The 27992-nt window shown below is 48.3% G+C and overlaps 5 protein-coding genes across 10 annotated transcripts in view; 4 read left to right on the top strand and 1 right to left on the bottom strand.

The window, feature by feature from the left end:
* ttc24 (tetratricopeptide repeat domain 24) overlaps positions 1-27992 on the bottom strand; it is a 112966-nt gene that overhangs the window by 17181 nt on the left and 67793 nt on the right. The gene's annotated exons all lie outside the window — the stretch shown is intronic.
* On the top strand, positions 268-5100 carry LOC148977097 (uncharacterized). Its single transcript, XM_089118126.1, has 3 exons — positions 268-395; positions 479-528; positions 610-5100. The coding sequence occupies exons 1-3, from the start codon at positions 367-369 to the stop codon at positions 5022-5024; spliced, it is 4494 nt and encodes a 1497-aa protein (XP_088974252.1). The 5' UTR covers positions 268-366; the 3' UTR covers positions 5025-5100.
* LOC148977096 (uncharacterized) lies at positions 6857-12564 on the top strand. 2 transcript variants are annotated; one of them, XM_089118125.1, is made up of 4 exons: positions 6858-6995; positions 7079-7128; positions 7210-11041; positions 11522-12564. In XM_089118125.1, exons 1-4 carry the CDS (start codon positions 6967-6969, stop codon positions 12486-12488), a joined length of 4878 nt encoding a protein of 1625 aa, XP_088974251.1. In that variant the 5' UTR covers positions 6858-6966; the 3' UTR covers positions 12489-12564. The 2 variants fall into 2 exon arrangements, with proteins under 2 accessions (XP_088974250.1, XP_088974251.1); XM_089118124.1 differs by having other exon boundaries at positions 6857-6995; positions 7210-12564.
* On the top strand, positions 14352-19532 carry LOC148977095 (uncharacterized). 2 transcript variants are annotated; one of them, XM_089118123.1, is made up of 4 exons: positions 14352-14487; positions 14572-14621; positions 14703-15614; positions 15711-19532. In XM_089118123.1, the coding sequence occupies exons 1-4, from the start codon at positions 14459-14461 to the stop codon at positions 19454-19456; spliced, it is 4737 nt and encodes a 1578-aa protein (XP_088974249.1). In that variant the 5' UTR covers positions 14352-14458; the 3' UTR covers positions 19457-19532. The 2 variants fall into 2 exon arrangements, with proteins under 2 accessions (XP_088974249.1, XP_088974248.1); XM_089118122.1 differs by having other exon boundaries at positions 14703-19532.
* LOC148977094 (uncharacterized) lies at positions 21288-26472 on the top strand. 2 transcript variants are annotated; one of them, XM_089118121.1, is made up of 4 exons: positions 21288-21428; positions 21512-21561; positions 21643-22554; positions 22651-26472. In XM_089118121.1, exons 1-4 carry the CDS (start codon positions 21400-21402, stop codon positions 26394-26396), a joined length of 4737 nt encoding a protein of 1578 aa, XP_088974247.1. In that variant the 5' UTR covers positions 21288-21399; the 3' UTR covers positions 26397-26472. The 2 variants fall into 2 exon arrangements, with proteins under 2 accessions (XP_088974247.1, XP_088974245.1); XM_089118119.1 differs by having other exon boundaries at positions 21643-26472.

Raw genomic sequence — 27992 nt, 5'->3', positions numbered from 1 at the left:
ACAGTGAGCATTCTAATGCTTCTTTAAATGTTAAAATGTATTCTCAATGAATAAAAACATAATTTTAATTAATCCCCAAAAAGTATTTTGTGTGCTGTCTTTTTGTCCAGTAATCATAATATAAAAAAACAACTCTATCTTTAATGAAATGGCAGCTGTCATGATAGTTGCAACACCTGAACTTAATAATTGAGTATTACATGTTCCCATGACAACTGATTGTAGAGAAATAATTGGGAAATGGCAGTTGCTGGCACTATAAAGAGTCCGTCAAGCAACACTAATACGTGTTGGTGGTCAAGAATGTTTTGTATGAATTTTTACTGGTGTTGTTGAGGTGGTTAGTTGTTGTATTTTTGTTTGGCCATGGAGGGTACCACTAGCCGACTCTTAAGGTATGATGAAAAATTGTAGTATTTGTTAACAAGTGGCATTCATCTAACATGTTTTGATTTTTGTTTTGTTTTTTCGTCTACAGTTTTTCCTTGGCACTTCTCAGTCTTTGTGTCTGTGACCACTTTGGAAGTGGTAAGGTTTATCCAGGCAAGTTCTATAATTCGCATTTGTTAACGTGTCTGATTCTTTCTTTCCTTTTTTGTTTTCTTCTAGTTGGTGGCTTTGTCAGGAGTGGTTATCCTGTTTACCATGAGGCTGGTTTCCCCATGCGGGATATGAAGCCACGAAGTTCCTACAGCTGGTATGGGGCTGATTTATCAAATCCCATCAGTCCTCTAAGACCAAGGAGTAACACTTACAGTGCTGCACAAGTTAAGGGTGTGTATAGCAGTGCAAGCTATAGTCCACAAAATGGCTCTGACTCTGATGCTAGTAGTCAACTTCAAGGATCTCTGATATCTTCAGCTGGTAGTGACAGTCTCGTTTCTGGTTCTGTGACCACTGAAATGGGTGCAAGTATGCCCATTGAGTCTCTACCTGGGCCAACACCGCTCAACTATCAAACTGTAATACAGTCTAGTAATGAGTCTGTGGTGTCTAGTAGCCAGCAAATAGTGCAGAACAGCTCCCAGTCCAGTGGCCAACAAGTGGAAGGCAGCTACCAGTCTGCAGTGCAGCCCATCTTCAAGCCTCAGAGAAGTAGACTTCAAGTTGTTTCCAAGTTATTTTCTGGTAACGGGCCAGTCCAGATGTCAAGTTCTACCTTTTTGGTCAAGCCTTTGCAGCAGCGAAATGAGTTTTCACAACCCAGGTATCAGTTAGGGCAAGCCAGATTTGGATATGGACTTGTGCCATTACTGAGTGGCCAGCAACTAGTGCAGTCACGTGATGGTTCCACAGTTCAGCCTAGTGGTGTGCAGCTAGCACAGGCAAGATACCAACTTGTGGCTCAGCCTAGCCTCCAACAGTCATCTCAAGCCAGCAGCCAGAACTCTGAACAAGCTGTATTGCAATCTGTGGACCAGTCCAGTGGCCTACAATCAGCCCAAGCCATCTCTCAGTCTGTGGACCAGTCTGGCATCCAACAACCAGCCCAAGCCAGCTCAGAATCTGTTGAACTGTCAGGTAGTCTGCTGTCACCCCAAGCCAGCTCTCAGTCTGTGGACCAGTCTGGCATCCAAGAGCCAGCCCAAGCCAGCTCTCAATCCGGTATCCAAGAGCCAGCCCAAGCCAGCTCACAGTCTGTTGAACTCTCAGGTAGTCTGCTGTCAGCCCAAGCCAGCTCTCAGTCTATGGACCAGTCTGGCATCCAAGAGCCAGCCCAAGCCAGCTCTCACTCTGTGGATCAGTCTGGCATCCAAGAGCCAGCCCAAGCCAGCTCACAATCTGTTGAACTGTCAGGTAGTCTGCTGTCAGCCCAGGCCAGCTCACAATCTGTGGACCAGTCTGGCAACCAACAACCAGCCCAATTCAGCTCACAGTCTGGCCTGCCGTCAGCACAAGCCAGCTACCAGTTTGTACCCCAGCTTGGTTTCCAAAGACCAACACAAACTGGCTACCAGTCTGTTAATGGCCTCAGTGGTCTGCAGTCAGGACAAGCCCGCTACCAGTCTTCGTCCCGGCCCAGCGGTCTGCAGTTAGGACAAGCCCGCTACCAGTCTTTGTCCGGGCCCAATGGTCAGCAGACAGTACAAGCCCGCTACCAGTCTGTGTCCCAGCCCAGTGGCCTGCAGTCAGCCCAAGCCAGGTACCAGTCTGTGTCCCAGTCCAGTCGTCTGCAATCAGGACAAGCCAGCTACCAGTCTGTGTCCCAGCCCAGTGGGCAACAAGTGGAAGGCAGCTACCAGTCTGCAGTGCAGTCCATCTTCAAGCCTCAGAGAAGTAGACTTCAAGTTGTTTCCAAGTTATTTTCTGGTAACGGGCCAGTCCAAATGTCAAGTTCTACCTTTTTGGTCAAGCCTTTGCAGCAGCGAAATGAGTTTTCACAACCCAGGTATCAGTTAGGGCAAGCCACATTTGGATATGGACTTGTGCCATTACTGAGTGGCCAGCAATTAGTGCAGTCACGTGATGGTTCCACAGTTCAGCCTAGTGGTGTGCAGCTAGCACAGGCAAGATACCAACTTGTGGCTCAGCCTAGCCTCCAACAGTCATCTCAAGCCAGCAGCCAGAACTCTGAACAAGCTGTATTGCAATCTGTGGACCAGTCCAGTCGCCTACAATCAGCCCAAGCCATCTCTCAGTCTGTGGACCAGTCTGGCATCCAAGAGCCAGCCCAAGCCAGCTCACAATCTGTTGAACTGTCAGGTAGTCTGCTTTCACCCCAAGCCAGCTCTCAGTCTGTGGACCAGTCTGGCATCCAAGAGCCAGCCCAAGCCAGCTCACAATCTGTTGAACTGTCAGGTAGTCTGCTTTCACCCCAAGCCAGCTCTCAGTCTGTGGACCAGTCTGGCATCCAAGAGCCAGCCCAAGCCAGCTCACAATCTGTTGAACTGTCAGGTAGTCTGCTTTCAGCCCAAGCCAGCTCTCAGTCTGTGGACCAGTCTGGCATCCAAGAGCCAGCCCAAGCCAGCTCACAATCTGTTGAACTGTCAGGTAGTCTGCTTTCAGCCCAAGCCAGCTCTCAGTCTGTGGACCAGTCTGGCATCCAAGAGCCAGCCCAAGCCAGCTCACAATCTGTTGAACTCTCAGGTAGTCTGCTGTCAGCCCAAGCCAGCTCTCAGTCTGTGGACCAGTCTGGCATCCAAGAGCCAGCCCAAGCCAGCTCACAATCTGTTGAACTCTCAGGTAGTCTGCTGTCAGCCCAAGCCAGCTCACAGTCTGTGGACCAGTCTGGCAACCAACAACCAGCCCAATTCAGCTCACAGTCTGGCCTGCCGTCAGCACAAGCCAGCTACCAGTTTGTACCCCAGCTTGGTTTCCAAAGACCAACACAAACTGGCTACCAGTCTGTTAATGGCCCCAGTGGTCTGCAGTCAGGACAAGCCCACTACCAGTCTTTGTCCCGGCCCAGCAGTCTGCAGTTAGGACAAGCCCACTACCAGTCTTTGTCCCGGCCCAGCAGTCTGCAGTTAGGACAAGCCCGCTACCAGTCTTTGTCCCGGCCCAGCAGTCTGCAGTTAGGACAAGCCCGCTACCAGTCTTTGTCCCGGCCCAGCAGTCTGCAGTTGGGACAAGCCAGTTACCAGTCTGTGTCCCAGCCCAGCGGTCCTCAATCAGCCCAAGCCAGGTACCAGTTTGTGTCCCAGCCCAGTGGTCCGCAATCAGGACAAGCCAGCTACCAGTCTGTGTCCCAGCCCAGCGGTCCTCAATCAGGCCAAGCCAGCTACCAGTCTGTGTCCCAGCCCAGCGGTCTACAATCAGGCCAAGCCAACTACCAGTCTGTGTCCCAGCTCAGTGGTCCGCAATCAGGACAAGCAAGCTACCACTCTGTGTCCCAGCCCAGCGGTCTACAATCAGGCCAAGCCAACTACCAGTCTGTGTCCCAGCTCAGTGGTCCGCAATCAGGCCAAGCCAACTACCAGTCTGTGTCCCAGCCCAGTGGCCTGCAGTCAGCCCAAGCCAGGTACCAGTCTGTGTCCCAGCCCAGCGGTCTACAATCAGGCCAAGCCAGGTACCAGTCTGTGTCCCAGCCCAGCGGTCTGCAATCAGGCCAAGCCAGGTACCAGTCTGTGTTCCAGCCCAGTGGTCCGCAATCAGGACAAGCCAGGTACCAGTATGTGTCCCAGCCCAGTGGTCCGCAATCAGGACAAGCCAGCTACCAGTCTGTGTCCCAGCCCAGTGGCCTGCAGTCAGCCCAAGCCAGGTACCAGTCTGTGTCCCAGCCCAGCGATCTACAATCAAGCCAATCCAGGTACCAGTCAGTGGCCCAGCCCAGCAGCCTGCAGTCAGCCCAAGCCAGGTACCAGTCATTGCAACAGCTCAGCGGTCTGCAATCAGGACAAGCCACGTACCAGTCTGTGTCCCAGCCCAGCGGTCTACAATCAGGCCAAGCCAGGTACCAGTCTGTGTCCCAGCCCAGCGGTCTACAATCAGGCCAAGCCAGGTACCAGTCTGTGTCCCAACCCAGCGGTCTGCAATCAGGCCAAGCCAGGTACCAGTCTGTGTCCCAGCCCAGTGGTCCGCAATCAGGACAAGCCAGCTACCAGTCTGTGTCCCAGCCCAGCGGTCTGCAGTCAGCCCAAGCCAGGTACCAGTCTGTGTCCCAGCCCAGTGTTCAGCAATCAGGCCAAGCCAGGTACCAGTCTGTGTCCCAGCCCAGTGGTCAGCAATCAGCCCAAGCCAGCTACCATTCTCTGTCCCAGCCCAGTGGTCTGCAATCAGGACAAGCCAGGTACCAGTCTGTGTCCCAGCCCAGTGGTCAGCAATCAGCCCAAGCCAGCTACCAGTCTATGTCGCAACAGTCGAGATTCAAGGTCTCTCCTAAGCCAGAGCAGTCAATTTACATGTCTCTTTCCAGTCTTGGTTCCAAACCTGTGGAGCAACCCAGAAAAATACCACTTCAAGCTTTGAGTCTGATGCAGTCTGTCCAACCTGGCTTTCAAGATCCAGCACCTCTGCACTCTCAGACTGCTCATAAGCATTTGTCTCCAGGCATATTGAGGTTGTTGCAACAAGTGAAGTCATAGCTGAATACTCTGCCTTGTTTTCTTCATTTAGTGTTTGCTTTTGTTTTTGAAAAAATAAACAAACCTGTGACCTCAAGTGTCTACTAGGAGTCTTCCTTTTGTTTGTATTTCATTAGCATGACTTCCTTTGTTTAACAATCTGCTTTGTTCTCTACTACTTTTACACCTGGAGAAGTTTTGCTTGATCAGATCAAAAAAGTGCATGCTTAAACTGGTGTAAAGGTGTCTAATATGTTTAGCTTATTCACTTTCAACAAATTCCAGAGGTAGTGGAATGCATTTAACTAGATTACTTCCAGAGTGTAAATGCTCATGTGTTTGTCTGTTCAAATGGCAATGAATGACCAACTGACCCAATTCATTAACATTATGGGTGGCAGTCTTAACAGAGGCATAGGTAGGTGGCTTCTTGGGGGGGGGGCCTACCAGTGGCTGTAGTAGGGAGGGCTTCCAACCTCAAAAAGAAAAAGCCCCTTATGAATGTTTCAAAAGCATGGTAAATTTTATTAATATACTTAAATATGCTGAAGTAGTTCATGTCCAGTTCATGGTTATCTGTGCCTTAAAGTGAAAGTAGCATAAAACTCTGCTCGAATATGTACATTAGTCTTTACTATAGTATTTTGTACTTGAATACTGAAAGTATTTTACCATAAATTTCAGCCTATACTTGAAATCTGATTCTTTAATTTGTATCTTTGTTCCAATGTGTTTATTTGGACTATTGTAATTAGCTCATAAGTGTCTTTATTTAACTCCTTAATGTTGAGCCCTTTGTGTTTATATTTATTTCCTATTAAGACCTGGGTCTGTATTCATAAAGAATCTTAATGAAAAGTGTAGCTCCTAGTGACAAAATTCAAAGAAAATTCTTAGAAATGTGGTCGTTTACTCTTAAAATAAAAGAATGTAAGTCAGAAAGCATATTAACCTTTAAAAGATGTTTTAAGGTCAAAATTGTTAGGAGCACGGACAAAGACTTTAAGAGGCTTAAGACTTTCTTTAGTCTTTACCTTACTCGGAGTTGCTCTCAGATCGGTCCCAAATCACTCTTAAACTGAGACTACTAGGTAAAAGAATTAAAGCTAAATTAAGTGTTATCTCAAAGGATTCTTAGAATCTTTATGAATACGGGCCCTGGTCTTTTTGTTATAAAATAAAGTTGTCCATTCAGCTGAATACAAAAAATAAATAAATGAAACCTGATGGGGGTCTCACCTGAACACAGCTTTCACCACAGGAAAGCTAACAAGAATAGTCCTGCCAGATTTTTATGTTGACATGTATTTATTCATGACAAGTCTGAAAGAAAATTACCAGGGTACTCTAGTTTTCAAACAGTTTCAATAAAGACAAAAAGATATTTGTATTTTCGCATTTGAGAATTGCAGATTGCAAGAGTTTTGCAACTCCTAAAGATACTCCAAACAAACCTGTTGATTGGTTAACACAACTTAAAGCCATAAGTCCAAATTTGAAAGAAAAAACATTTATAACATCTGTTATCATTGATCAAAATAGATTTTGATATGAAAATATATACGGCCGCTTGACCAAATCAATGCTAAGATTTTAAACAGTGAGCATTCTAATGCTTCTTTAAATGTTAAAATGTATTCTCAATGAATAAAAACATAATTTTAATTAATCCCCAAAAAGTATTTTGTGTGCTGTCTTTTTGTCCAGTAATCATAATATAAAAAAACAACTCTATCTTTAATGAAATGGCAGCTGTCATGATAGTTGCAACACCTGAACTTAATAATTGAGTATTACATGTTCCCATGACAACTGATTGTAGAGAAATAATTGGGAAATGGCAGTTGCTGGCACTATAAAGAGTCCGTCAAGCAACACTAATACGTGTTGGTGGTCAAGAATGTTTTGTATGAATTTTTACTGGTGTTGTTGAGGTGGTTAGTTGTTGTATTTTTGTTTGGCCATGGAGGGTACCACTAGCCGACTCTTAAGGTATGATGAAAAATTGTAGTATTTGTTAACAAGTGGCATTCATCTAACATGTTTTGATTTTTGTTTTGTTTTTTCGTCTACAGTTTTTCCTTGGCACTTCTCAGTCTTTGTGTCTGTGACCACTTTGGAAGTGGTAAGGTTTATCCAGGCAAGTTCTATAATTCGCATTTGTTAACGTGTCTGATTCTTTCTTTCCTTTTTTATTTTCTTCTAGTTGGTGGCTTTGTCAGGAGTGGTTATCCTGTTTACCATGAGGCTGGTTTCCCCATGCGGGATATGAAGCCACGAAGTTCCTACAGCTGGTATGGGGCTGATGTATCAAATCCCATCAGTCCTCTAAGACCAAGGAGTAACACTTACAGTGCTGCACAAGTTAAGGGTGTGTATAGCAGTGCAAGCTATAGTCCACAAAATGGCTCTGACTCTGATGCTAGTAGTCAACTTCAAGGATCTCTGATATCTTCAGCTGGTAGTGACAGTCTCGTTTCTGGTTCTGTGACCACTGAAATGGGTGCAAGTATGCCCATTGAGTCTCTACCTGGGCCAACACCGCTCAACTATCAAACTGTAATACAGTCTAGTAATGAGTCTGTGGTGTCTAGTAGCCAGCAAATAGTGCAGAACAGCTCCCAGTCCAGTGGCCAACAAGTGGAAGGCAGCTACCAGTCTGCAGTGCAGCCCATCTTCAAGCCTCAGAGAAGTAGACTTCAAGTTGTTTCCAAGTTATTTTCTGGTAACGGGCCAGTCCAGATGTCAAGTTCTACCTTTTTGGTCAAGCCTTTGCAGCAGCGAAATGAGTTTTCACAACCCAGGTATCAGTTAGGGCAAGCCAGATTTGGATATGGACTTGTGCCATTACTGAGTGGCCAGCAACTAGTGCAGTCACGTGATGGTTCCACAGTTCAGCCTAGTGGTGTGCAGCTAGCACAGGCAAGATACCAACTTGTGGCTCAGCCTAGCCTCCAACAGTCATCTCAAGCCAGCAGCCAGAACTCTGAACAAGCTGTATTGCAATCTGTGGACCAGTCCAGTGGCCTACAATCAGCCCAAGCCATCTCTCAGTCTGTGGACCAGTCTGGCATCCAACAACCAGCCCAAGCCAGCTCAGAATCTGTTGAACTGTCAGGTAGTCTGCTGTCAGCCCAAGCCAGCTCTCAGTCTGTGGACCAGTCTGGCATCCAAGAGCCAGCCCAAGCCAGCTCAGAATCTGTTGAACTGTCAGGTAGTCTGCTGTCAGCCCAAGCCAGCTCTCAGTCTGTGGACCAGTCTGGCATCCAAGAGCCAGCCCAAGCCAGCTCACAATCTGTTGAACTGTCAGGTAGTCTGCTGTCACCCCAAGCCAGCTCTCAGTCTGTGGACCAGTCTGGCATCCAAGAGCCAGCCCAAGCCAGCTCTCAATCTGGTATCCAAGAGCCAGCCCAAGCCAGCTCACAGTCTGTTGAACTCTCAGGTAGTCTGCTGTCAGCACAAGCCAGCTCTCAGTCTATGGACCAGTCTGGCATCCAAGAGCCAGCCCAAGCCAGCTCTCACTCTGTGGATCAGTCTGGCATCCAAGAGCCAGCCCAAGCCAGCTCACAATCTGTTGAACTGTCAGGTAGTCTGCTGTCAGCCCAGGCCAGCTCACAATCTGTGGACCAGTCTGGCAACCAACAACCAGCCCAATTCAGCTCACAGTCTGGCCTGCCGTCAGCACAAGCCAGCTACCAGTTTGTACCCCAGCTTGGTTTCCAAAGACCAACACAAACTGGCTACCAGTCTGTTAATGGCCTCAGTGGTCTGCAGTCAGGACAAGCCCGCTACCAGTCTTTGTCCGGGCCCAGTGGTCTGCAGACAGTACAAGCCCGCTACCAGTCTGTGTCCCAGCCCAGTGGCCTGCAGTCAGCCCAAGCCAGGTACCAGTCTGTGTCCCAGTCCAGTGGTCCGCAATCAGGACAAGCCAACTACCAGTCTGTGTCCCAGCCCAGTGGGCAACAAGTGGAAGGCAGCTACCAGTCTGCAGTGCAGTCCATCTTCAAGCCTCAGAGAAGTAGACTTCAAGTTGTTTCCAAGTTATTTTCTGGTAACGGGCCAGTCCAAATGTCAAGTTCTACCTTTTTGGTCAAGCCTTTGCAGCAGCGAAATGAGTTTTCACAACCCAGGTATCAGTTAGGGCAAGCCAGATTTGGATATGGACTTGTGCCATTACTGAGTGGCCAGCAATTAGTGCAGTCACGTGATGGTTCCACAGTTCAGCCTAGTGGTGTGCAGCTAGCACAGGCAAGATACCAACTTGTGGCTCAGCCTAGCCTCCAACAGTCATCTCAAGCCAGCAGCCAGAACTCTGAACAAGCTGTATTGCAATCTGTGGACCAGTCCAGTGGCCTACAATCAGCCCAAGCCATCTCTCAGTCTGTGGACCAGTCTGGCATCCAAGAGCCAGCCCAAGCCAGCTCACAATCTGTTGAACTGTCAGGTAGTCTGCTGTCAGCCCAAGCCAGCTCTCAGTCTGTAGACCAGTCTGGCATCCAACAACCAGCCCAAGCCAGCTCACAATCTGTTGAACTGTCAGGTAGTCTGCTGTCACCCCAAGCCAGCTCTCAATCTGTGGACCAGTCTGGCATCCAAGAGCCAGCCCAAGCCAGATCACAATCTGTTGAACTGTCAGGTAGTCTGCTTTCACCCCAAGCCAGCTCTCAGTCTGTGGACCAGTCTGGCATCCAAGAGCCAGCCCAAGCCAGCTCACAATCTGTTGAACTCTCAGGTAGTCTGCTGTCAGCCCAAGCCAGCTCTCAGTCTGTGGACCAGTCTGGCATCCAAGAGCCAGCCCAAGCCAGCTCACAATCTGTTGAACTCTCAGGTAGTCTGCTGTCAGCCCAAGCCAGCTCTCAGTCTGTGGATCAGTCTGGCATCCAAGAGCCAGCCCAAGCCAGCTCACAATCCGTTGAACTGTCAGGAAGTCTGCTGTCAGCCCAAGCCAGCTCACAGTCTGTGGACCAGTCTGGCAACCAACAACCAGCCCAATTCAGCTCACAGTCTGGCCTGCCGTCAGCACAAGCCAGCTACCAGTTTGTACCCCAGCTTGGTTTCCAAAGACCAACACAAACTGGCTACCTGTCTGTTAAAGGCCCCAGTGGTCTGCAGTCAGGACAAGCCCACTACCAGTCTTTGTCCCGGCCCAGCAGTCTGCAGTTAGGACAAGCCCGCTACCAGTCTTTGTCCCGGCCCAGCAGTCTGCAGTTAGGACAAGCCCGCTACCAGTCTTTGTCCCGGCCCAGCAGTCTGCAGTTAGGACAAGCCCGCTACCAGTCTTTGTCCCGGCCCAGCAGTCTGCAGTTAGGACAAGCCCGCTACCAGTCTTTGTCCCGGCCCAGCAGTCTGCAGTTAGGACAAGCCAGTTACCAGTCTGTGTCCCAGCCCAGCGGTCCTCAATCAGCCCAAGCCAGGTACCAGTCTGTGTCCCAGCCCAGTGGTCCGCAATCAGGACAAGCCAGCTACCAGTCTGTGTCCCAGCCCAGCGGTCCTCAATCAGGCCAAGCCAGCTACCAGTCTGTGTCCCAGCCAAGCGGTCTACAATCAGGCCAAGCCAACTACCAGTCTGTGTCCCAGCTCAGTGGTCCGCAATCAGGACAAGCCAGCTACCAGTCTGTGTCCCAGCCCAGCGGTCTACAATCAGGCCAAGCCAACTACCAGTCTGTGTCCCAGCTCAGTGGTCCGCAATCAGGACAAGCCAGCTACCAGTCTGTGTCCCAGCCCAGCGGTCTACTATCAGGCCAAGCCAACTACCAGTCTGTGTCCCAGCCCAGTGGCCTAAAGTCAGCCCAAGCCAGGTACCAGTCTGTGTCCCAGCCCAGCGGTCTACAATCAGGCCAAGCCAGGTACCAGTCTGTGTCCCAGCCCAGCGGTCTGCAATCAGGCCAAGCCAACTACCAGTCTGTGTCCCAGCTCAGTGGTCCGCAATCAGGACAAGCCAGCTACCAGTCTGTGTCCCAGCCCAGTGGCCTAAAGTCAGCCCAAGCCAGGTACCAGTCTGTGTTCCAGCCCAGTGGTCCGCAATCAGGACAAGCCAGGTACCAGTCTGTGTCCCAGCCCAGTGGTCCGCAATCAGGACAAGCCAGCTACCAGTCTGTGTCCCAGCCCAGTGGCCTGCAGTCAGCCCAAGCCAGGTACCAGTCTGTGTCCCAGCCCAGCGGTCTACAATCAGGCCAAGCCAGCTACCAGTCTGTGTCCCAGCCCAGCGGTCTACAATCAGGCCAAGCCAACTACCAGTCTGTGTCCAAGCTCAGTGGTCCGCAATCAGGACAAGCCAGCTACCAGTCTGTGTCTCAGCCCAGCGGTCTACTATCAGGCCAAGCCAACTACCAGTCTGTGTCCCAGCTCAGTGGTCCGCAATCAGGCCAAGCCAACTACCAGTCTGTGTCCCAGCCCAGTGGCCTGCAGTCAGCCCAAGCCAGGTACCAGTCTGTGTCCCAGCCCAGCGGTCTACAATCAGGCCAAGCCAGGTACCAGTCTGTGTCCCAGCCCAGCGGTCTGCAATCAGGCCAAGCCAGGTACCAGTCTGTGTTCCAGCCCAGTGGCCTGCAGTCAGCCCAAGCCAACTACCAGTCTGTGTCCCAGCTCAGTGGTCCGCAATCAGGCCAAGCCAACTACCAGTCTGTGTCCCAGCCCAGTGGCCTGCAGTCAGCCCAAGCCAGGTACCAGTCTGTGTCCCAGCCCAGCGGTCTACAATCAGGCCAAGCCAGGTACCAGTCTGTGTCCCAGCCCAGCGGTCTGCAATCAGCCCAAGCCAGGTACCAGTCTGTGTTCCAGCCCAGTGGTCCACAATCAGGACAAGCCAACTACCAGTCTGTGTCCCAGCTCAGTGGTCCGCAATCAGGCCAAGCCAACTACCAGTCTGTGTCCCAGCCCAGTGGCCTGCAGTCAGCCCAAGCCAGCTACCAGTCTGTGTCCCAGCCCAGTGGCCTGCAGTCAGCCCAAGCCAACTACCAGTCTGTGTCCCAGCTCAGTGGTCCGCAATCAGGCCAAGCCAACTACCAGTCTGTGTCCCAGCCCAGTGGCCTGCAGTCAGCCCAAGCCAGCTACCAGTCTGTGTCCCAGCCCAGTGGTCTACAATCAGGCCAATCCAGGTACCAGTCAGTGGCCCAGCCCAGCAGCCTGCAGTCAGCCCAAGCCAGGTACCAGTCATTGCAACAGCTCAGTGGTCTGCAATCAGGACAAGCCAGGTACCAGTCTGTGTCCCAGCCCAGCAGTCTGCAATTAGGACAAGCCAGCTACCAGTCTATGTCGCAACAGTCGAGATTCAAGGTCTCTCCTAAGCCAGAGCAGTCAATTTACATGTCTCTTTCCAGTCTTGGTTCCAAACCTGTGGAGCAACCCAGTAAAATACCACTTCAAGCTATGAGTCTGATGCAGTCTGTCCAGCCTGGCTTCCAAGATCCAGCACCTCTGCACTCTCAGACTGCTCATAAGCATTTGTCTCCAGGCATATTGAGGTTGTTGCAACAAGTGAAGTCATAGCTGAATACTCTGCCTTGTTTTCTTCATTTAGTGTTTGCTTTTGTTTTTGAAAAAATAAACAAACCTGTGACCTCAAGTGTCTACTAGGAGTCTTCCTTTTGTTTGTATTTCATTAGCATGCCTTCTTTTGTTTAACAATCTGCTTTGTTCTCTACTACTTTTACACCTGGAGAAGTTTTGCTTGATCAGATCAAAAAAGTGCATGCTTAAACTGGTGTAAAGGTGTCTAAAATGTTGAGCTTATTCACTTTCAACAAATTCCAGAGGTAGTGGAATGCATTTAACTAGATTACTTCCAGAGTGTAAATGCTCATGTGTTTGTCTGTTCAAATGGCAATGAATGACCAACTGACCCAATTCGTTAACATTATGGGTGGCAGTCTTAACAGAGGCATAGGTAGGTGGCTTCTTGGGGGGAGGGGGGCCTACCAGTGGCTGTAGTAGGGAGGGCTTCCAACCTCAAAAAGAAAAAGCCCCTTATGAATGTTTCAAAAGCATGGTAAATTGTATTAATATACTTAAATATGCTGAAGTAGTTCATGTCCAGTTCATGGTTATCTGTGCCTTAAAGTGAAAGTAGCATAAAACTCTGCTCGAATATGTACATTAGTCTTTACTATAGTATTTTGTACTTGAATACTGAAAGTATTTTACCATAAATTTCAGCCTATACTTGAAATCTGATTCTTTAATTTGTATCTTTGTTCCAATGTGTTTATTTGGACTATTGTAATTAGCTCATAAGTGTCTTTATTTACCATTATTTATTCAAATGTTTATAAGCTCCTTAGTGTTGAGCCCTTTGTGTTTATATTTATTTCCTATTAAGACCTGGGTCTGTATTCATAAAGAATCTTAATGAAAAGTGTAGCTCCTAGTGACAAAATTCAAAGAAAATTCTTAGAAATGTGGTCGTTTACTCTTAAAATAAAAGAATGTAAGTCAGAAAGCATATTAACCCTTAAAAGATGTTTTAAGGTCAAAATTGTTAGGAGCACGGACAAAGACTTTAAGAGGCTTAAGACTTTCTTTAGTCTTTACCTTACTCGGAGTTGCTCTCAGATCGGTCCCAAATCACTCTTAAACTGAGACTACTAGGTAAAAGAATTAAAGCTAAATTAAGTGTTATCTCAAAGGATTCTTAGAATCTTTATGAATACGGGCCCTGGTCTTTTTGTTATAAAATAAAGTTGTCCATTCAGCTGAATACAAAAAATAAATAAATGAAACCTGATGGGGGTCTCACCTGAACACAGCTTTCACCACAGGAAAGCTAACAAGAATAGTCCTGCCAGATTTTTATGTTGACATGTATTTATTCATGACAAGTCTGAAAGAAAATTACCAGGGTACTCTAGTTTTCAAACAGTTTCAATAAAGACAAAAAGATATTTGTATTTTCGCATTTGAGAATTGCAGATTGCAAGAGTTTTGCAACTCCTAAAGATACTCCAAACAAACCTGTTGATTGGTTAACACAACATAAAGCCATAAGTCCAAATTTGAAAGAAAAAACATTTATAACATCTGTTATCATTGAACAAAATAGATTTTGATATGAAAATATATACGGCCGCTTGACCAAATCAATGCTAAGATTTTAAACAGTGAGCATTCTAATGCTTCTTTAAATGTTAAAATGTATTCTCAATGAATAAAAACATAATTTTAATTAATCCCCAAAAAGTATTTTGTGTGCTGTCTTTTTGTCCAGTAATCATAATATAAAAAAACAACTCTATCTTTAATGAAATGGCAGCTGTCATGATAGTTGCAACACCTGAACTTAATAATTGAGTATTACATGTTCCCATGACAACTGATTGTAGAGAAATAATTGGGAAATGGCAGTTGCTGGCACTATAAAGAGTCCGTCAAGCAACACTAATACGTGTTGGTGGTCAAGAATGTTTTGTATGAATTTTTACTGGTGTTGTTGAGGTGGTTAGTTGTTGTATTTTTGTTTGGCCATGGAGGGTACCACTAGCCGACTCTTAAGGTATGATGAAAAATTGTAGTATTTGTTAACAAGTGGCATTCATCTAACATGTTTTAATTTTTTGTTTTGTTTTTTCGTCTACAGTTTTTCCTTGGCACTTCTCAGTCTTTGTGTCTGTGACCACTTTGGAAGTGGTAAGGTTTATCCAGGCAAGTTCTATAATTCGCATTTGTTAACGTGTCTGATTCTTTCTTTCCTTTTTTATTTTCTTCTAGTTGGTGGCTTTGTCAGGAGTGGTTATCCTGTTTACCATGAGGCTGGTTTCCCCATGCGGGATATGAAGCCACGAAGTTCCTACAGCTGGTATGGGGCTGATGTATCAAATCCCATCAGTCCTCTAAGACCAAGGAGTAACACTTACAGTGCTGCACAAGTTAAGGGTGTGTATAGCAGTGCAAGCTATAGTCCACAAAATGGCTCTGACTCTGATGCTAGTAGTCAACTTCAAGGATCTCTGATATCTTCAGCTGGTAGTGACAGTCTCGTTTCTGGTTCTGTGACCACTGAAATGGGTGCAAGTATGCCCATTGAGTCTCTACCTGGGCCAACACCGCTCAACTATCAAACTGTAATACAGTCTAGTAATGAGTCTGTGGTGTCTAGTAGCCAGCAAATAGTGCAGAACAGCTCCCAGTCCAGTGGCCAACAAGTGGAAGGCAGCTACCAGTCTGCAGTGCAGCCCATCTTCAAGCCTCAGAGAAGTAGACTTCAAGTTGTTTCCAAGTTATTTTCTGGTAACGGGCCAGTCCAGATGTCAAGTTCTACCTTTTTGGTCAAGCCTTTGCAGCAGCGAAATGAGTTTTCACAACCCAGGTATCAGTTAGGGCAAGCCAGATTTGGATATGGACTTGTGCCATTACTGAGTGGCCAGCAACTAGTGCAGTCACGTGATGGTTCCACAGTTCAGCCTAGTGGTGTGCAGCTAGCACAGGCAAGATACCAACTTGTGGCTCAGCCTAGCCTCCAACAGTCATCTCAAGCCAGCAGCCAGAACTCTGAACAAGTTGTATTGCAATCTGTGGACCAGTCCAGTGGCCTACAATCAGCCCAAGCCATCTCTCAGTCTGTGGACCAGTCTGGCATCCAACAACCAGCCCAAGCCAGCTCAGAATCTGTTGAACTGTCAGGTAGTCTGCTGTCAGCCCAAGCCAGCTCTCAGTCTGTGGACCAGTCTGGCATCCAAGAGCCAGCCCAAGCCAGCTCACAATCTGTTGAACTGTCAGGTAGTCTGCTGTCACCCCAAGCCAGCTCTCAGTCTGTGGACCAGTCTGGCATCCAAGAGCCAGCCCAAGCCAGCTCTCAATCCGGTATCCAAGAGCCAGCCCAAGCCAGCTCACAGTCTGTTGAACTCTCAGGTAGTCTGCTGTCAGCCCAAGCCAGCTCTCAGTCTATGGACCAGTCTGGCATCCAAGAGCCAGCCCAAGCCAGCTCTCACTCTGTGGATCAGTCTGGCATCCAAGAGCCAGCCCAAGCCAGCTCACAATCTGTTGAACTGTCAGGTAGTCTGCTGTCAGCCCAGGCCAGCTCACAATCTGTGGACCAGTCTGGCAACCAACAACCAGCCCAATTCAGCTCACAGTCTGGCCTGCCGTCAGCACAAGCCAGCTACCAGTTTGTACCCCAGCTTGGTTTCCAAAGACCAACACAAACTGGCTACCAGTCTGTTAATGGCCTCAGTGGTCTGCAGTCAGGACAAGCCCGCTACCAGTCTTCGTCCCGGCCCAGCGGTCTGCAGTTAGGACAAGCCCGCTACCAGTCTTTGTCCGGGCCCAATGGTCAGCAGACAGTACAAGCCCGCTACCAGTCTGTGTCCCAGCCCAGTGGCCTGCAGTCAGCCCAAGCCAGGTACCAGTCTGTGTCCCAGTCCAGTCGTCTGCAATCAGGACAAGCCAGCTACCAGTCTGTGTCCCAGCCCAGTGGGCAACAAGTGGAAGGCAGCTACCAGTCTGCAGTGCAGTCCATCTTCAAGCCTCAGAGAAGTAGACTTCAAGTTGTTTCCAAGTTATTTTCTGGTAACGGGCCAGTCCAAATGTCAAGTTCTACCTTTTTGGTCAAGCCTTTGCAGCAGCAGCGAAATGAGTTTTCACAACCCAGGTATCAGTTAGGGCAAGCCACATTTGGATATGGACTTGTGCCATTACTGAGTGGCCAGCAATTAGTGCAGTCACGTGATGGTTCCACAGTTCAGCCTAGTGGTGTGCAGCTAGCACAGGCAAGATACCAACTTGTGGCTCAGCCTAGCCTCCAACAGTCATCTCAAGCCAGCAGCCAGAACTCTGAACAAGCTGTATTGCAATCTGTGGACCAGTCCAGTCGCCTACAATCAGCCCAAGCCATCTCTCAGTCTGTGGACCAGTCTGGCATCCAAGAGCCAGCCCAAGCCAGCTCACAATCTGTTGAACTGTCAGGTAGTCTGCTTTCACCCCAAGCCAGCTCTCAGTCTGTGGACCAGTCTGGCATCCAAGAGCCAGCCCAAGCCAGCTCACAATCTGTTGAACTGTCAGGTAGTCTGCTGTCAGCCCAAGCCAGCTCTCAGTCTGTGGACCAGTCTGGCATCCAAGAGCCAGCCCAAGCCAGCTCACAATCTGTTGAACTGTCAGGTAGTCTGCTTTCACCCCAAGCCAGCTCTCAGTCTGTGGACCAGTCTGGCATCCAAGAGCCAGCCCAAGCCAGCTCACAATCTGTTGAACTGTCAGGTAGTCTGCTTTCAGCCCAAGCCAGCTCTCAGTCTGTGGACCAGTCTGGCATCCAAGAGCCAGCCCAAGCCAGCTCACAATCTGTTGAACTGTCAGGTAGTCTGCTTTCAGCCCAAGCCAGCTCTCAGTCTGTGGACCAGTCTGGCATCCAAGAGCCAGCCCAAGCCAGCTCACAATCTGTTGAACTCAAAGGTAGTCTGCTGTCAGCCCAAGCCAGCTCTCAGTCTGTGGACCAGTCTGGCATCCAAGAGCCAGCCCAAGCCAGCTCACAATCTGTTGAACTCTCAGGTAGTCTGCTGTCAGCCCAAGCCAGCTCACAGTCTGTGGACCAGTCTGGCAACCAACAACCAGCCCAATTCAGCTCACAGTCTGGCCTGCCGTCAGCACAAGCCAGCTACCAGTTTGTACCCCAGCTTGGTTTCCAAAGACCAACACAAACTGGCTACCAGTCTGTTAATGGCCCCAGTGGTCTGCAGTCAGGACAAGCCCACTACCAGTCTTTGTCCCGGCCCAGCAGTCTGCAGTTAGGACAAGCCCACTACCAGTCTTTGTCCCGGCCCAGCAGTCTGCAGTTAGGACAAGCCCGCTACCAGTCTTTGTCCCGGCCCAGCAGTCTGCAGTTAGGACAAGCCCGCTACCAGTCTTTGTCCCGGCCCAGCAGTCTGCAGTTAGGACAAGCCAGTTACCAGTCTGTGTCCCAGCCCAGCGGTCCTCAATCAGCCCAAGCCAGGTACCAGTCTGTGTCCCAGCCCAGTGGTCCGCAATCAGGACAAGCCAGCTACCAGTCTGTGTCCCAGCCCAGCGGTCCTCAATCAGGCCAAGCCAGCTACCAGTCTGTGTCCCAGCCCAGCGGTCTACAATCAGGCCAAGCCAACTACCAGTCTGTGTCCCAGCTCAGTGGTCCGCAATCAGGACAAGCAAGCTACCACTCTGTGTCCCAGCCCAGCGGTCCTCAATCAGCCCAAGCCAGGTACCAGTCTGTGTCCCAGCCCAGTGGTCCGCAATCAGGACAAGCCAGCTACCAGTCTGTGTCCCAGCCCAGCGGTCCTCAATCAGGCCAAGCCAGCTACCAGTCTGTGTCCCAGCCCAGCGGTCTACAATCAGGCCAAGCCAGCTACCAGTCTGTGTCCCAGCTCAGTGGTCCGCAATCAGGACAAGCAAGCTACCACTCTGTGTCCCAGCCCAGCGGTCTACAATCAGGCCAAGCCAACTACCAGTCTGTGTCCCAGCTCAGTGGTCCGCAATCAGGACAAGCAAGCTACCACTCTGTGTCCCAGCCCAGCGGTCTACAATCAGGCCAAGCCAACTACCAGTCTGTGTCCCAGCTCAGTGGTCCGCAATCAGGCCAAGCCAACTACCAGTCTGTGTCCCAGCCCAGTGGCCTGCAGTCAGCCCAAGCCAGGTACCAGTCTGTGTCCCAGCCCAGCGGTCTACAATCAGGCCAAGCCAGGTACCAGTCTGTGTTCCAGCCCAGTGGTCCGCAATCAGGACAAGCCAGGTACCACTCTGTGTCCCAGCCCAGCGGTCTACAATCAGGCCAAGCCAACTACCAGTCTGTGTCCCAGCTCAGTGGTCCGCAATCAGGCCAAGCCAACTACCAGTCTGTGTCCCAGCCCAGTGGCCTGCAGTCAGCCCAAGCCAGGTACCAGTCTGTGTCCCAGCCCAGCGGTCTGCAATCAGGCCAAGCCAGGTACCAGTCTGTGTTCCAGCCCAGTGGTCCGCAATCAGGACAAGCCAGGTACCAGTATGTGTCCCAGCCCAGTGGTCCGCAATCAGGACAAGCCAGCTACCAGTCTGTGTCCCAGCCCAGCGGTCTGCAGTCAGCCCAAGCCAGGTACCAGTCTGTGTCCCAGCCCAGTGTTCAGCAATCAGGCCAAGCCAGGTACCAGTCTGTGTCCCAGCCCAGTGGTCAGCAATCAGCCCAAGCCAGCTACCATTCTCTGTCCCAGCCCAGTGGTCTGCAATCAGGACAAGCCAGGTACCAGTCTGCGTCCCAGCCCAGTGGTCAGCAATCAGCCCAAGCCAGCTACCAGTCTATGTCGCAACAGTCGAGATTCAAGGTCTCTCCTAAGCCAGAGCAGTCAATTTACATGTCTCTTTCCAGTCTTGGTTCCAAACCTGTGGAGCAACCCAGAAAAATACCACTTCAAGCTTTGAGTCTGATGCAGTCTGTCCAACCTGGCTTTCAAGATCCAGCACCTCTGCACTCTCAGACTGCTCATAAGCATTTGTCTCCAGGCATATTGAGGTTGTTGCAACAAGTGAAGTCATAGCTGAATACTCTGCCTTGTTTTCTTCATTTAGTGTTTGCTTTTGTTTTTGAAAAAATAAACAAACCTGTGACCTCAAGTGTCTACTAGGAGTCTTCCTTTTGTTTGTATTTCATTAGCATGACTTCCTTTGTTTAACAATCTGCTTTGTTCTCTACTACTTTTACACCTGGAGAAGTTTTGCTTGATCAGATCAAAAAAGTGCATGCTTAAACTGGTGTAAAGGTGTCTAATATGTTTAGCTTATTCACTTTCAACAAATTCCAGAGGTAGTGGAATGCATTTAACTAGATTACTTCCAGAGTGTAAATGCTCATGTGTTTGTCTGTTCAAATGGCAATGAATGACCAACTGACCCAATTCATTAACATTATGGGTGGCAGTCTTAACAGAGGCATAGGTAGGTGGCTTCTTGGGGGGGGGGGCCTACCAGTGGCTGTAGTACGGAGGGCTTCCAACCTCAAAAAGAAAAAGCCCCTTATGAATGTTTCAAAAGCATGGTAAATTTTATTAATATACTTAAATATGCTGAAGTAGTTCATGTCCAGTTCATGGTTATCTGTGCCTTAAAGTGAAAGTAGCATAAAACTCTGCTCGAATATGTACATTAGTCTTTACTATAGTATTTTGTACTTGAATACTGAAAGTATTTTACCATAAATTTCAGCCTATACTTGAAATCTGATTCTTTAATTTGTATCTTTGTTCCAATGTGTTTATTTGGACTATTGTAATTAGCTCATAAGTGTCTTTATTTAACTCCTTAATGTTGAGCCCTTTGTGTTTATATTTATTTCCTATTAAGACCTGGGTCTGTATTCATAAAGAATCTTAATGAAAAGTGTAGCTCCTAGTGACAAAATTCAAAGAAAATTCTTAGAAATGTGGTCGTTTACTCTTAAAATAAAAGAATGTAAGTCAGAAAGCATATTAACCTTTAAAAGATGTTTTAAGGTCAAAATTGTTAGGAGCACGGACAAAGACTTTAAGAGGCTTAAGACTTTCTTTAGTCTTTACCTTACTCGGAGTTGCTCTCAGATCGGTCCCAAATCACTCTTAAACTGAGACTACTAGGTAAAAGAATTAAAGCTAAATTAAGTGTTATCTCAAAGGATTCTTAGAATCTTTATGAATACGGGCCCTGGTCTTTTTGTTATAAAATAAAGTTGTCCATTCAGCTGAATACAAAAAATAAATAAATGAAACCTGATGGGGGTCTCACCTGAACACAGCTTTCACCACAGGAAAGCTAACAAGAATAGTCCTGCCAGATTTTTATGTTGACATGTATTTATTCATGACAAGTCTGAAAGAAAATTACCAGGGTACTCTAGTTTTCAAACAGTTTCAATAAAGACAAAAAGATATTTGTATTTTCGCATTTGAGAATTGCAGATTGCAAGAGTTTTGCAACTCCTAAAGATACTCCAAACAAACCTGTTGATTGGTTAACACAACTTAAAGCCATAAGTCCAAATTTGAAAGAAAAAACATTTATAACATCTGTTATCATTGATCAAAATAGATTTTGATATGAAAATATATACGGCCGCTTGACCAAATCAATGCTAAGATTTTAAACAGTGAGCATTCTAATGCTTCTTTAAATGTTAAAATGTATTCTCAATGAATAAAAACATAATTTTAATTAATCCCCAAAAAGTATTTTGTGTGCTGTCTTTTTGTCCAGTAATCATAATATAAAAAAACAACTCTATCTTTAATGAAATGGCAGCTGTCATGATAGTTGCAACACCTGAACTTAATAATTGAGTATTACATGTTCCCATGACAACTGATTGTAGAGAAATAATTGGGAAATGGCAGTTGCTGGCACTATAAAGAGTCCGTCAAGCAACACTAATACGTGTTGGTGGTCAAGAATGTTTTGTATGAATTTTTACTGGTGTTGTTGAGGTGGTTAGTTGTTGTATTTTTGTTTGGCCATGGAGGGTACCACTAGCCGACTCTTAAGGTATGATGAAAAATTGTAGTATTTGTTAACAAGTGGCATTCATCTAACATGTTTTGATTTTTGTTTTGTTTTTTCGTCTACAGTTTTTCCTTGGCACTTCTCAGTCTTTGTGTCTGTGACCACTTTGGAAGTGGTAAGGTTTATCCAGGCAAGTTCTATAATTCGCATTTGTTAACGTGTCTGATTCTTTCTTTCCTTTTTTATTTTCTTCTAGTTGGTGGCTTTGTCAGGAGTGGTTATCCTGTTTACCATGAGGCTGGTTTCCCCATGCGGGATATGAAGCCACGAAGTTCCTACAGCTGGTATGGGGCTGATGCATCAAATCCCATCAGTCCTCTAAGACCAAGGAGTAACACTTACAGTGCTGCACAAGTTAAGGGTGTGTATAGCAGTGCAAGCTATAGTCCACAAAATGGCTCTGACCCTGATGCTAGTAGTCAACTTCAAGGATCTCTGATATCTTCAGCTGGTAGTGACAGTCTCGTTTCTGGTTCTGTGACCACTGAAATGGGTGCAAGTATGCCCATTGAGTCTCTACCTGGGCCAACACCGCTCAACTATCAAACTGTAATACAGTCTAGTAATGAGTCTGTGGTGTCTAGTAGCCAGCAAATAGTGCAGAACAGCTCCCAGTCCAGTGGCCAACAAGTGGAAGGCAGCTACCAGTCTGCAGTGCAGCCCATCTTCAAGCCTCAGAGAAGTAGACTTCAAGTTGTTTCCAAGTTATTTTCTGGTAACGGGCCAGTCCAGATGTCAAGTTCTACCTTTTTGGTCAAGCCTTTGCAGCAGCGAAATGAGTTTTCACAACCCAGGTATCAGTTAGGGCAAGCCAGATTTGGATATGGACTTGTGCCATTACTGAGTGGCCAGCAACTAGTGCAGTCACGTGATGGTTCCACAGTTCAGCCTAGTGGTGTGCAGCTAGCACAGGCAAGATACCAACTTGTGGCTCAGCCTAGCCTCCAACAGTCATCTCAAGCCAGCAGCCAGAACTCTGAACAAGCTGTATTGCAATCTGTGGACCAGTCCAGTGGCCTACAATCAGCCCAAGCCATCTCTCAGTCTGTGGACCAGTCTGGCATCCAACAACCAGCCCAAGCCAGCTCAGAATCTGTTGAACTGTCAGGTAGTCTGCTGTCAGCCCAAGCCAGCTCTCAGTCTGTGGACCAGTCTGGCATCCAAGAGCCAGCCCAAGCCAGCTCACAATCTGTTGAACTGTCAGGTAGTCTGCTGTCACCCCAAGCCAGCTCTCAGTCTGTGGACCAGTCTGGCATCCAAGAGCCAGCCCAAGCCAGCTCTCAATCCGGTATCCAAGAGCCAGCCCAAGCCAGCTCACAGTCTGTTGAACTCTCAGGTAGTCTGCTGTCAGCCCAAGCCAGCTCTCAGTCTATGGACCAGTCTGGCATCCAAGAGCCAGCCCAAGCCAGCTCTCACTCTGTGGATCAGTCTGGCATCCAAGAGCCAGCCCAAGCCAGCTCACAATCTGTTGAACTGTCAGGTAGTCTGCTGTCAGCACAGGCCAGCTCACAATCTGTGGACCAGTCTGGCAACCAACAACCAGCCCAATTCAGCTCACAGTCTGGCCTGCCGTCAGCACAAGCCAGCTACCAGTTTGTACCCCAGCTTGGTTTCCAAAGACCAACACAAACTGGCTACCAGTCTGTTAATGGCCTCAGTGGTCTGCAGTCAGGACAAGCCCGCTACCAGTCTTCGTCCCGGCCCAGCGGTCTGCAGTTAGGACAAGCCCGCTACCAGTCTTTGTCCGGGCCCAATGGTCAGCAGACAGTACAAGCCCGCTACCAGTCTGTGTCCCAGCCCAGTGGCCTGCAGTCAGCCCAAGCCAGGTACCAGTCTGTGTCCCAGTCCAGTCGTCTGCAATCAGGACAAGCCAGCTACCAGTCTGTGTCCCAGCCCAGTGGGCAACAAGTGGAAGGCAGCTACCAGTCTGCAGTGCAGTCCATCTTCAAGCCTCAGAGAAGTAGACTTCAAGTTGTTTCCAAGTTATTTTCTGGTAACGGGCCAGTCCAAATGTCAAGTTCTACCTTTTTGGTCAAGCCTTTGCAGCAGCAGCGAAATGAGTTTTCACAACCCAGGTATCAGTTAGGGCAAGCCACATTTGGATATGGACTTGTGCCATTACTGAGTGGCCAGCAATTAGTGCAGTCACGTGATGGTTCCACAGTTCAGCCTAGTGGTGTGCAGCTAGCACAGGCAAGATACCAACTTGTGGCTCAGCCTAGCCTCCAACAGTCATCTCAAGCCAGCAGCCAGAACTCTGAACAAGCTGTATTGCAATCTGTGGACCAGTCCAGTCGCCTACAATCAGCCCAAGCCATCTCTCAGTCTGTGGACCAGTCTGGCATCCAAGAGCCAGCCCAAGCCAGCTCACAATCTGTTGAACTGTCAGGTAGTCTGCTTTCACCCCAAGCCAGCTCTCAGTCTGTGGACCAGTCTGGCATCCAAGAGCCAGCCCAAGCCAGCTCACAATCTGTTGAACTGTCAGGTAGTCTGCTGTCAGCCCAAGCCAGCTCTCAGTCTGTGGACCAGTCTGGCATCCAAGAGCCAGCCCAAGCCAGCTCACAATCTGTTGAACTGTCAGGTAGTCTGCTTTCACCCCAAGCCAGCTCTCAGTCTGTGGACCAGTCTGGCATCCAAGAGCCAGCCCAAGCCAGCTCACAATCTGTTGAACTGTCAGGTAGTCTGCTTTCAGCCCAAGCCAGCTCTCAGTCTGTGGACCAGTCTGGCATCCAAGAGCCAGCCCAAGCCAGCTCACAATCTGTTGAACTGTCAGGTAGTCTGCTTTCAGCCCAAGCCAGCTCTCAGTCTGTGGACCAGTCTGGCATCCAAGAGCCAGCCCAAGCCAGCTCACAATCTGTTGAACTCTCAGGTAGTCTGCTGTCAGCCCAAGCCAGCTCTCAGTCTGTGGACCAGTCTGGCATCCAAGAGCCAGCCCAAGCCAGCTCACAATCTGTTGAACTCTCAGGTAGTCTGCTGTCAGCCCAAGCCAGCTCACAGTCTGTGGACCAGTCTGGCAACCAACAACCAGCCCAATTCAGCTCACAGTCTGGCCTGCCGTCAGCACAAGCCAGCTACCAGTTTGTACCCCAGCTTGGTTTCCAAAGACCAACACAAACTGGCTACCAGTCTGTTAATGGCCCCAGTGGTCTGCAGTCAGGACAAGCCCACTACCAGTCTTTGTCCCGGCCCAGCAGTCTGCAGTTAGGACAAGCCCACTACCAGTCTTTGTCCCGGCCCAGCAGTCTGCAGTTAGGACAAGCCCGCTACCAGTCTTTGTCCCGGCCCAGCAGTCTGCAGTTAGGACAAGCCCGCTACCAGTCTTTGTCCCGGCCCAGCAGTCTGCAGTTAGGACAAGCCAGTTACCAGTCTGTGTCCCAGCCCAGCGGTCCTCAATCAGCCCAAGCCAGGTACCAGTCTGTGTCCCAGCCCAGTGGTCCGCAATCAGGACAAGCCAGCTACCAGTCTGTGTCCCAGCCCAGCGGTCCTCAATCAGGCCAAGCCAGCTACCAGTCTGTGTCCCAGCCCAGCGGTCTACAATCAGGCCAAGCCAACTACCAGTCTGTGTCCCAGCTCAGTGGTCCGCAATCAGGACAAGCAAGCTACCACTCTGTGTCCCAGCCCAGCGGTCCTCAATCAGCCCAAGCCAGGTACCAGTCTGTGTCCCAGCCCAGTGGTCCGCAATCAGGACAAGCCAGCTACCAGTCTGTGTCCCAGCCCAGCGGTCCTCAATCAGGCCAAGCCAGCTACCAGTCTGTGTCCCAGCCCAGCGGTCTACAATCAGGCCAAGCCAGCTACCAGTCTGTGTCCCAGCTCAGTGGTCCGCAATCAGGACAAGCAAGCTACCACTCTGTGTCCCAGCCCAGCGGTCTACAATCAGGCCAAGCCAACTACCAGTCTGTGTCCCAGCTCAGTGGTCCGCAATCAGGACAAGCAAGCTACCACTCTGTGTCCCAGCCCAGCGGTCTACAATCAGGCCAAGCCAACTACCAGTCTGTGTCCCAGCTCAGTGGTCCGCAATCAGGCCAAGCCAACTACCAGTCTGTGTCCCAGCCCAGTGGCCTGCAGTCAGCCCAAGCCAGGTACCAGTCTGTGTCCCAGCCCAGCGGTCTACAATCAGGCCAAGCCAGGTACCAGTCTGTGTTCCAGCCCAGTGGTCCGCAATCAGGACAAGCCAGGTACCACTCTGTGTCCCAGCCCAGCGGTCTACAATCAGGCCAAGCCAACTACCAGTCTGTGTCCCAGCTCAGTGGTCCGCAATCAGGCCAAGCCAACTACCAGTCTGTGTCCCAGCCCAGTGGCCTGCAGTCAGCCCAAGCCAGGTACCAGTCTGTGTCCCAGCCCAGCGGTCTGCAATCAGGCCAAGCCAGGTACCAGTCTGTGTTCCAGCCCAGTGGTCCGCAATCAGGACAAGCCAGGTACCAGTATGTGTCCCAGCCCAGTGGTCCGCAATCAGGACAAGCCAGCTACCAGTCTGTGTCCCAGCCCAGCGGTCTGCAGTCAGCCCAAGCCAGGTACCAGTCTGTGTCCCAGCCCAGTGTTCAGCAATCAGGCCAAGCCAGGTACCAGTCTGTGTCCCAGCCCAGTGGTCAGCAATCAGCCCAAGCCAGCTACCATTCTCTGTCCCAGCCCAGTGGTCTGCAATCAGGACAAGCCAGGTACCAGTCTGCGTCCCAGCCCAGTGGTCAGCAATCAGCCCAAGCCAGCTACCAGTCTATGTCGCAACAGTCGAGATTCAAGGTCTCTCCTAAGCCAGAGCAGTCAATTTACATGTCTCTTTCCAGTCTTGGTTCCAAACCTGTGGAGCAACCCAGAAAAATACCACTTCAAGCTTTGAGTCTGATGCAGTCTGTCCAACCTGGCTTTCAAGATCCAGCACCTCTGCACTCTCAGACTGCTCATAAGCATTTGTCTCCAGGCATATTGAGGTTGTTGCAACAAGTGAAGTCATAGCTGAATACTCTGCCTTGTTTTCTTCATTTAGTGTTTGCTTTTGTTTTTGAAAAAATAAACAAACCTGTGACCTCAAGTGTCTACTAGGAGTCTTCCTTTTGTTTGTATTTCATTAGCATGACTTCCTTTGTTTAACAATCTGCTTTGTTCTCTACTACTTTTACACCTGGAGAAGTTTTGCTTGATCAGATCAAAAAAGTGCATGCTTAAACTGGTGTAAAGGTGTCTAATATGTTTAGCTTATTCACTTTCAACAAATTCCAGAGGTAGTGGAATGCATTTAACTAGATTACTTCCAGAGTGTAAATGCTCATGTGTTTGTCTGTTCAAATGGCAATGAATGACCAACTGACCCAATTCATTAACATTATGGGTGGCAGTCTTAACAGAGGCATAGGTAGGTGGCTTCTTGGGGGGGGGGGCCTACCAGTGGCTGTAGTACGGAGGGCTTCCAACCTCAAAAAGAAAAAGCCCCTTATGAATGTTTCAAAAGCATGGTAAATTTTATTAATATACTTAAATATGCTGAAGTAGTTCATGTCCAGTTCATGGTTATCTGTGCCTTAAAGTGAAAGTAGCATAAAACTCTGCTCGAATATGTACATTAGTCTTTACTATAGTATTTTGTACTTGAATACTGAAAGTATTTTACCATAAATTTCAGCCTATACTTGAAATCTGATTCTTTAATTTGTATCTTTGTTCCAATGTGTTTATTTGGACTATTGTAATTAGCTCATAAGTGTCTTTATTTAACTCCTTAATGTTGAGCCCTTTGTGTTTATATTTATTTCCTATTAAGACCTGGGTCTGTATTCATAAAGAATCTTAATGAAAAGTGTAGCTCCTAGTGACAAAATTCAAAGAAAATTCTTAGAAATGTGGTCGTTTACTCTTAAAATAAAAGAATGTAAGTCAGAAAGCATATTAACCTTTAAAAGATGTTTTAAGGTCAAAATTGTTAGGAGCACGGACAAAGACTTTAAGAGGCTTAAGACTTTCTTTAGTCTTTACCTTACTCGGAGTTGCTCTCAGATCGGTCCCAAATCACTCTTAAACTGAGACTACTAGGTAAAAGAATTAAAGCTAAATTAAGTGTTATCTCAAAGGATTCTTAGAATCTTTATGAATACGGGCCCTGGTCTTTTTGTTATAAAATAAAGTTGTCCATTCAGCTGAATACAAAAAATAAATAAATGAAACCTGATGGGGGTCTCACCTGAACACAGCTTTCACCACAGGAAAGCTAACAAGAATAGTCCTGCCAGATTTTTATGTTGACATGTATTTATTCATGACAAGTCTGAAAGAAAATTACCAGGGTACTCTAGTTTTCAAACAGTTTCAATAAAGACAAAAAGATATTTGTATTTTCGCATTTGAGAATTGCAGATTGCAAGAGTTTTGCAACTCCTAAAGATACTCCAAACAAACCTGTTGATTGGTTAACACAACTTAAAGCCATAAGTCCAAATTTGAAAGAAAAAACATTTATAACATCTGTTATCATTGATCAAAATAGATTTTGATATGAAAATATATACGGCCGCTTGACCAAATCAATGCTAAGATTTTAAACAGTGAGCATTCTAATGC

Source organism: Pimephales promelas, chromosome 12 (assembly GCF_988280905.1).
Source record: "Pimephales promelas chromosome 12, fPimPro1.hap1.1, whole genome shotgun sequence".
NCBI lineage: Eukaryota > Metazoa > Chordata > Actinopteri > Cypriniformes > Leuciscidae > Pimephales > Pimephales promelas.
This window is presented reverse-complemented; position numbering and strand designations above follow the sequence as displayed.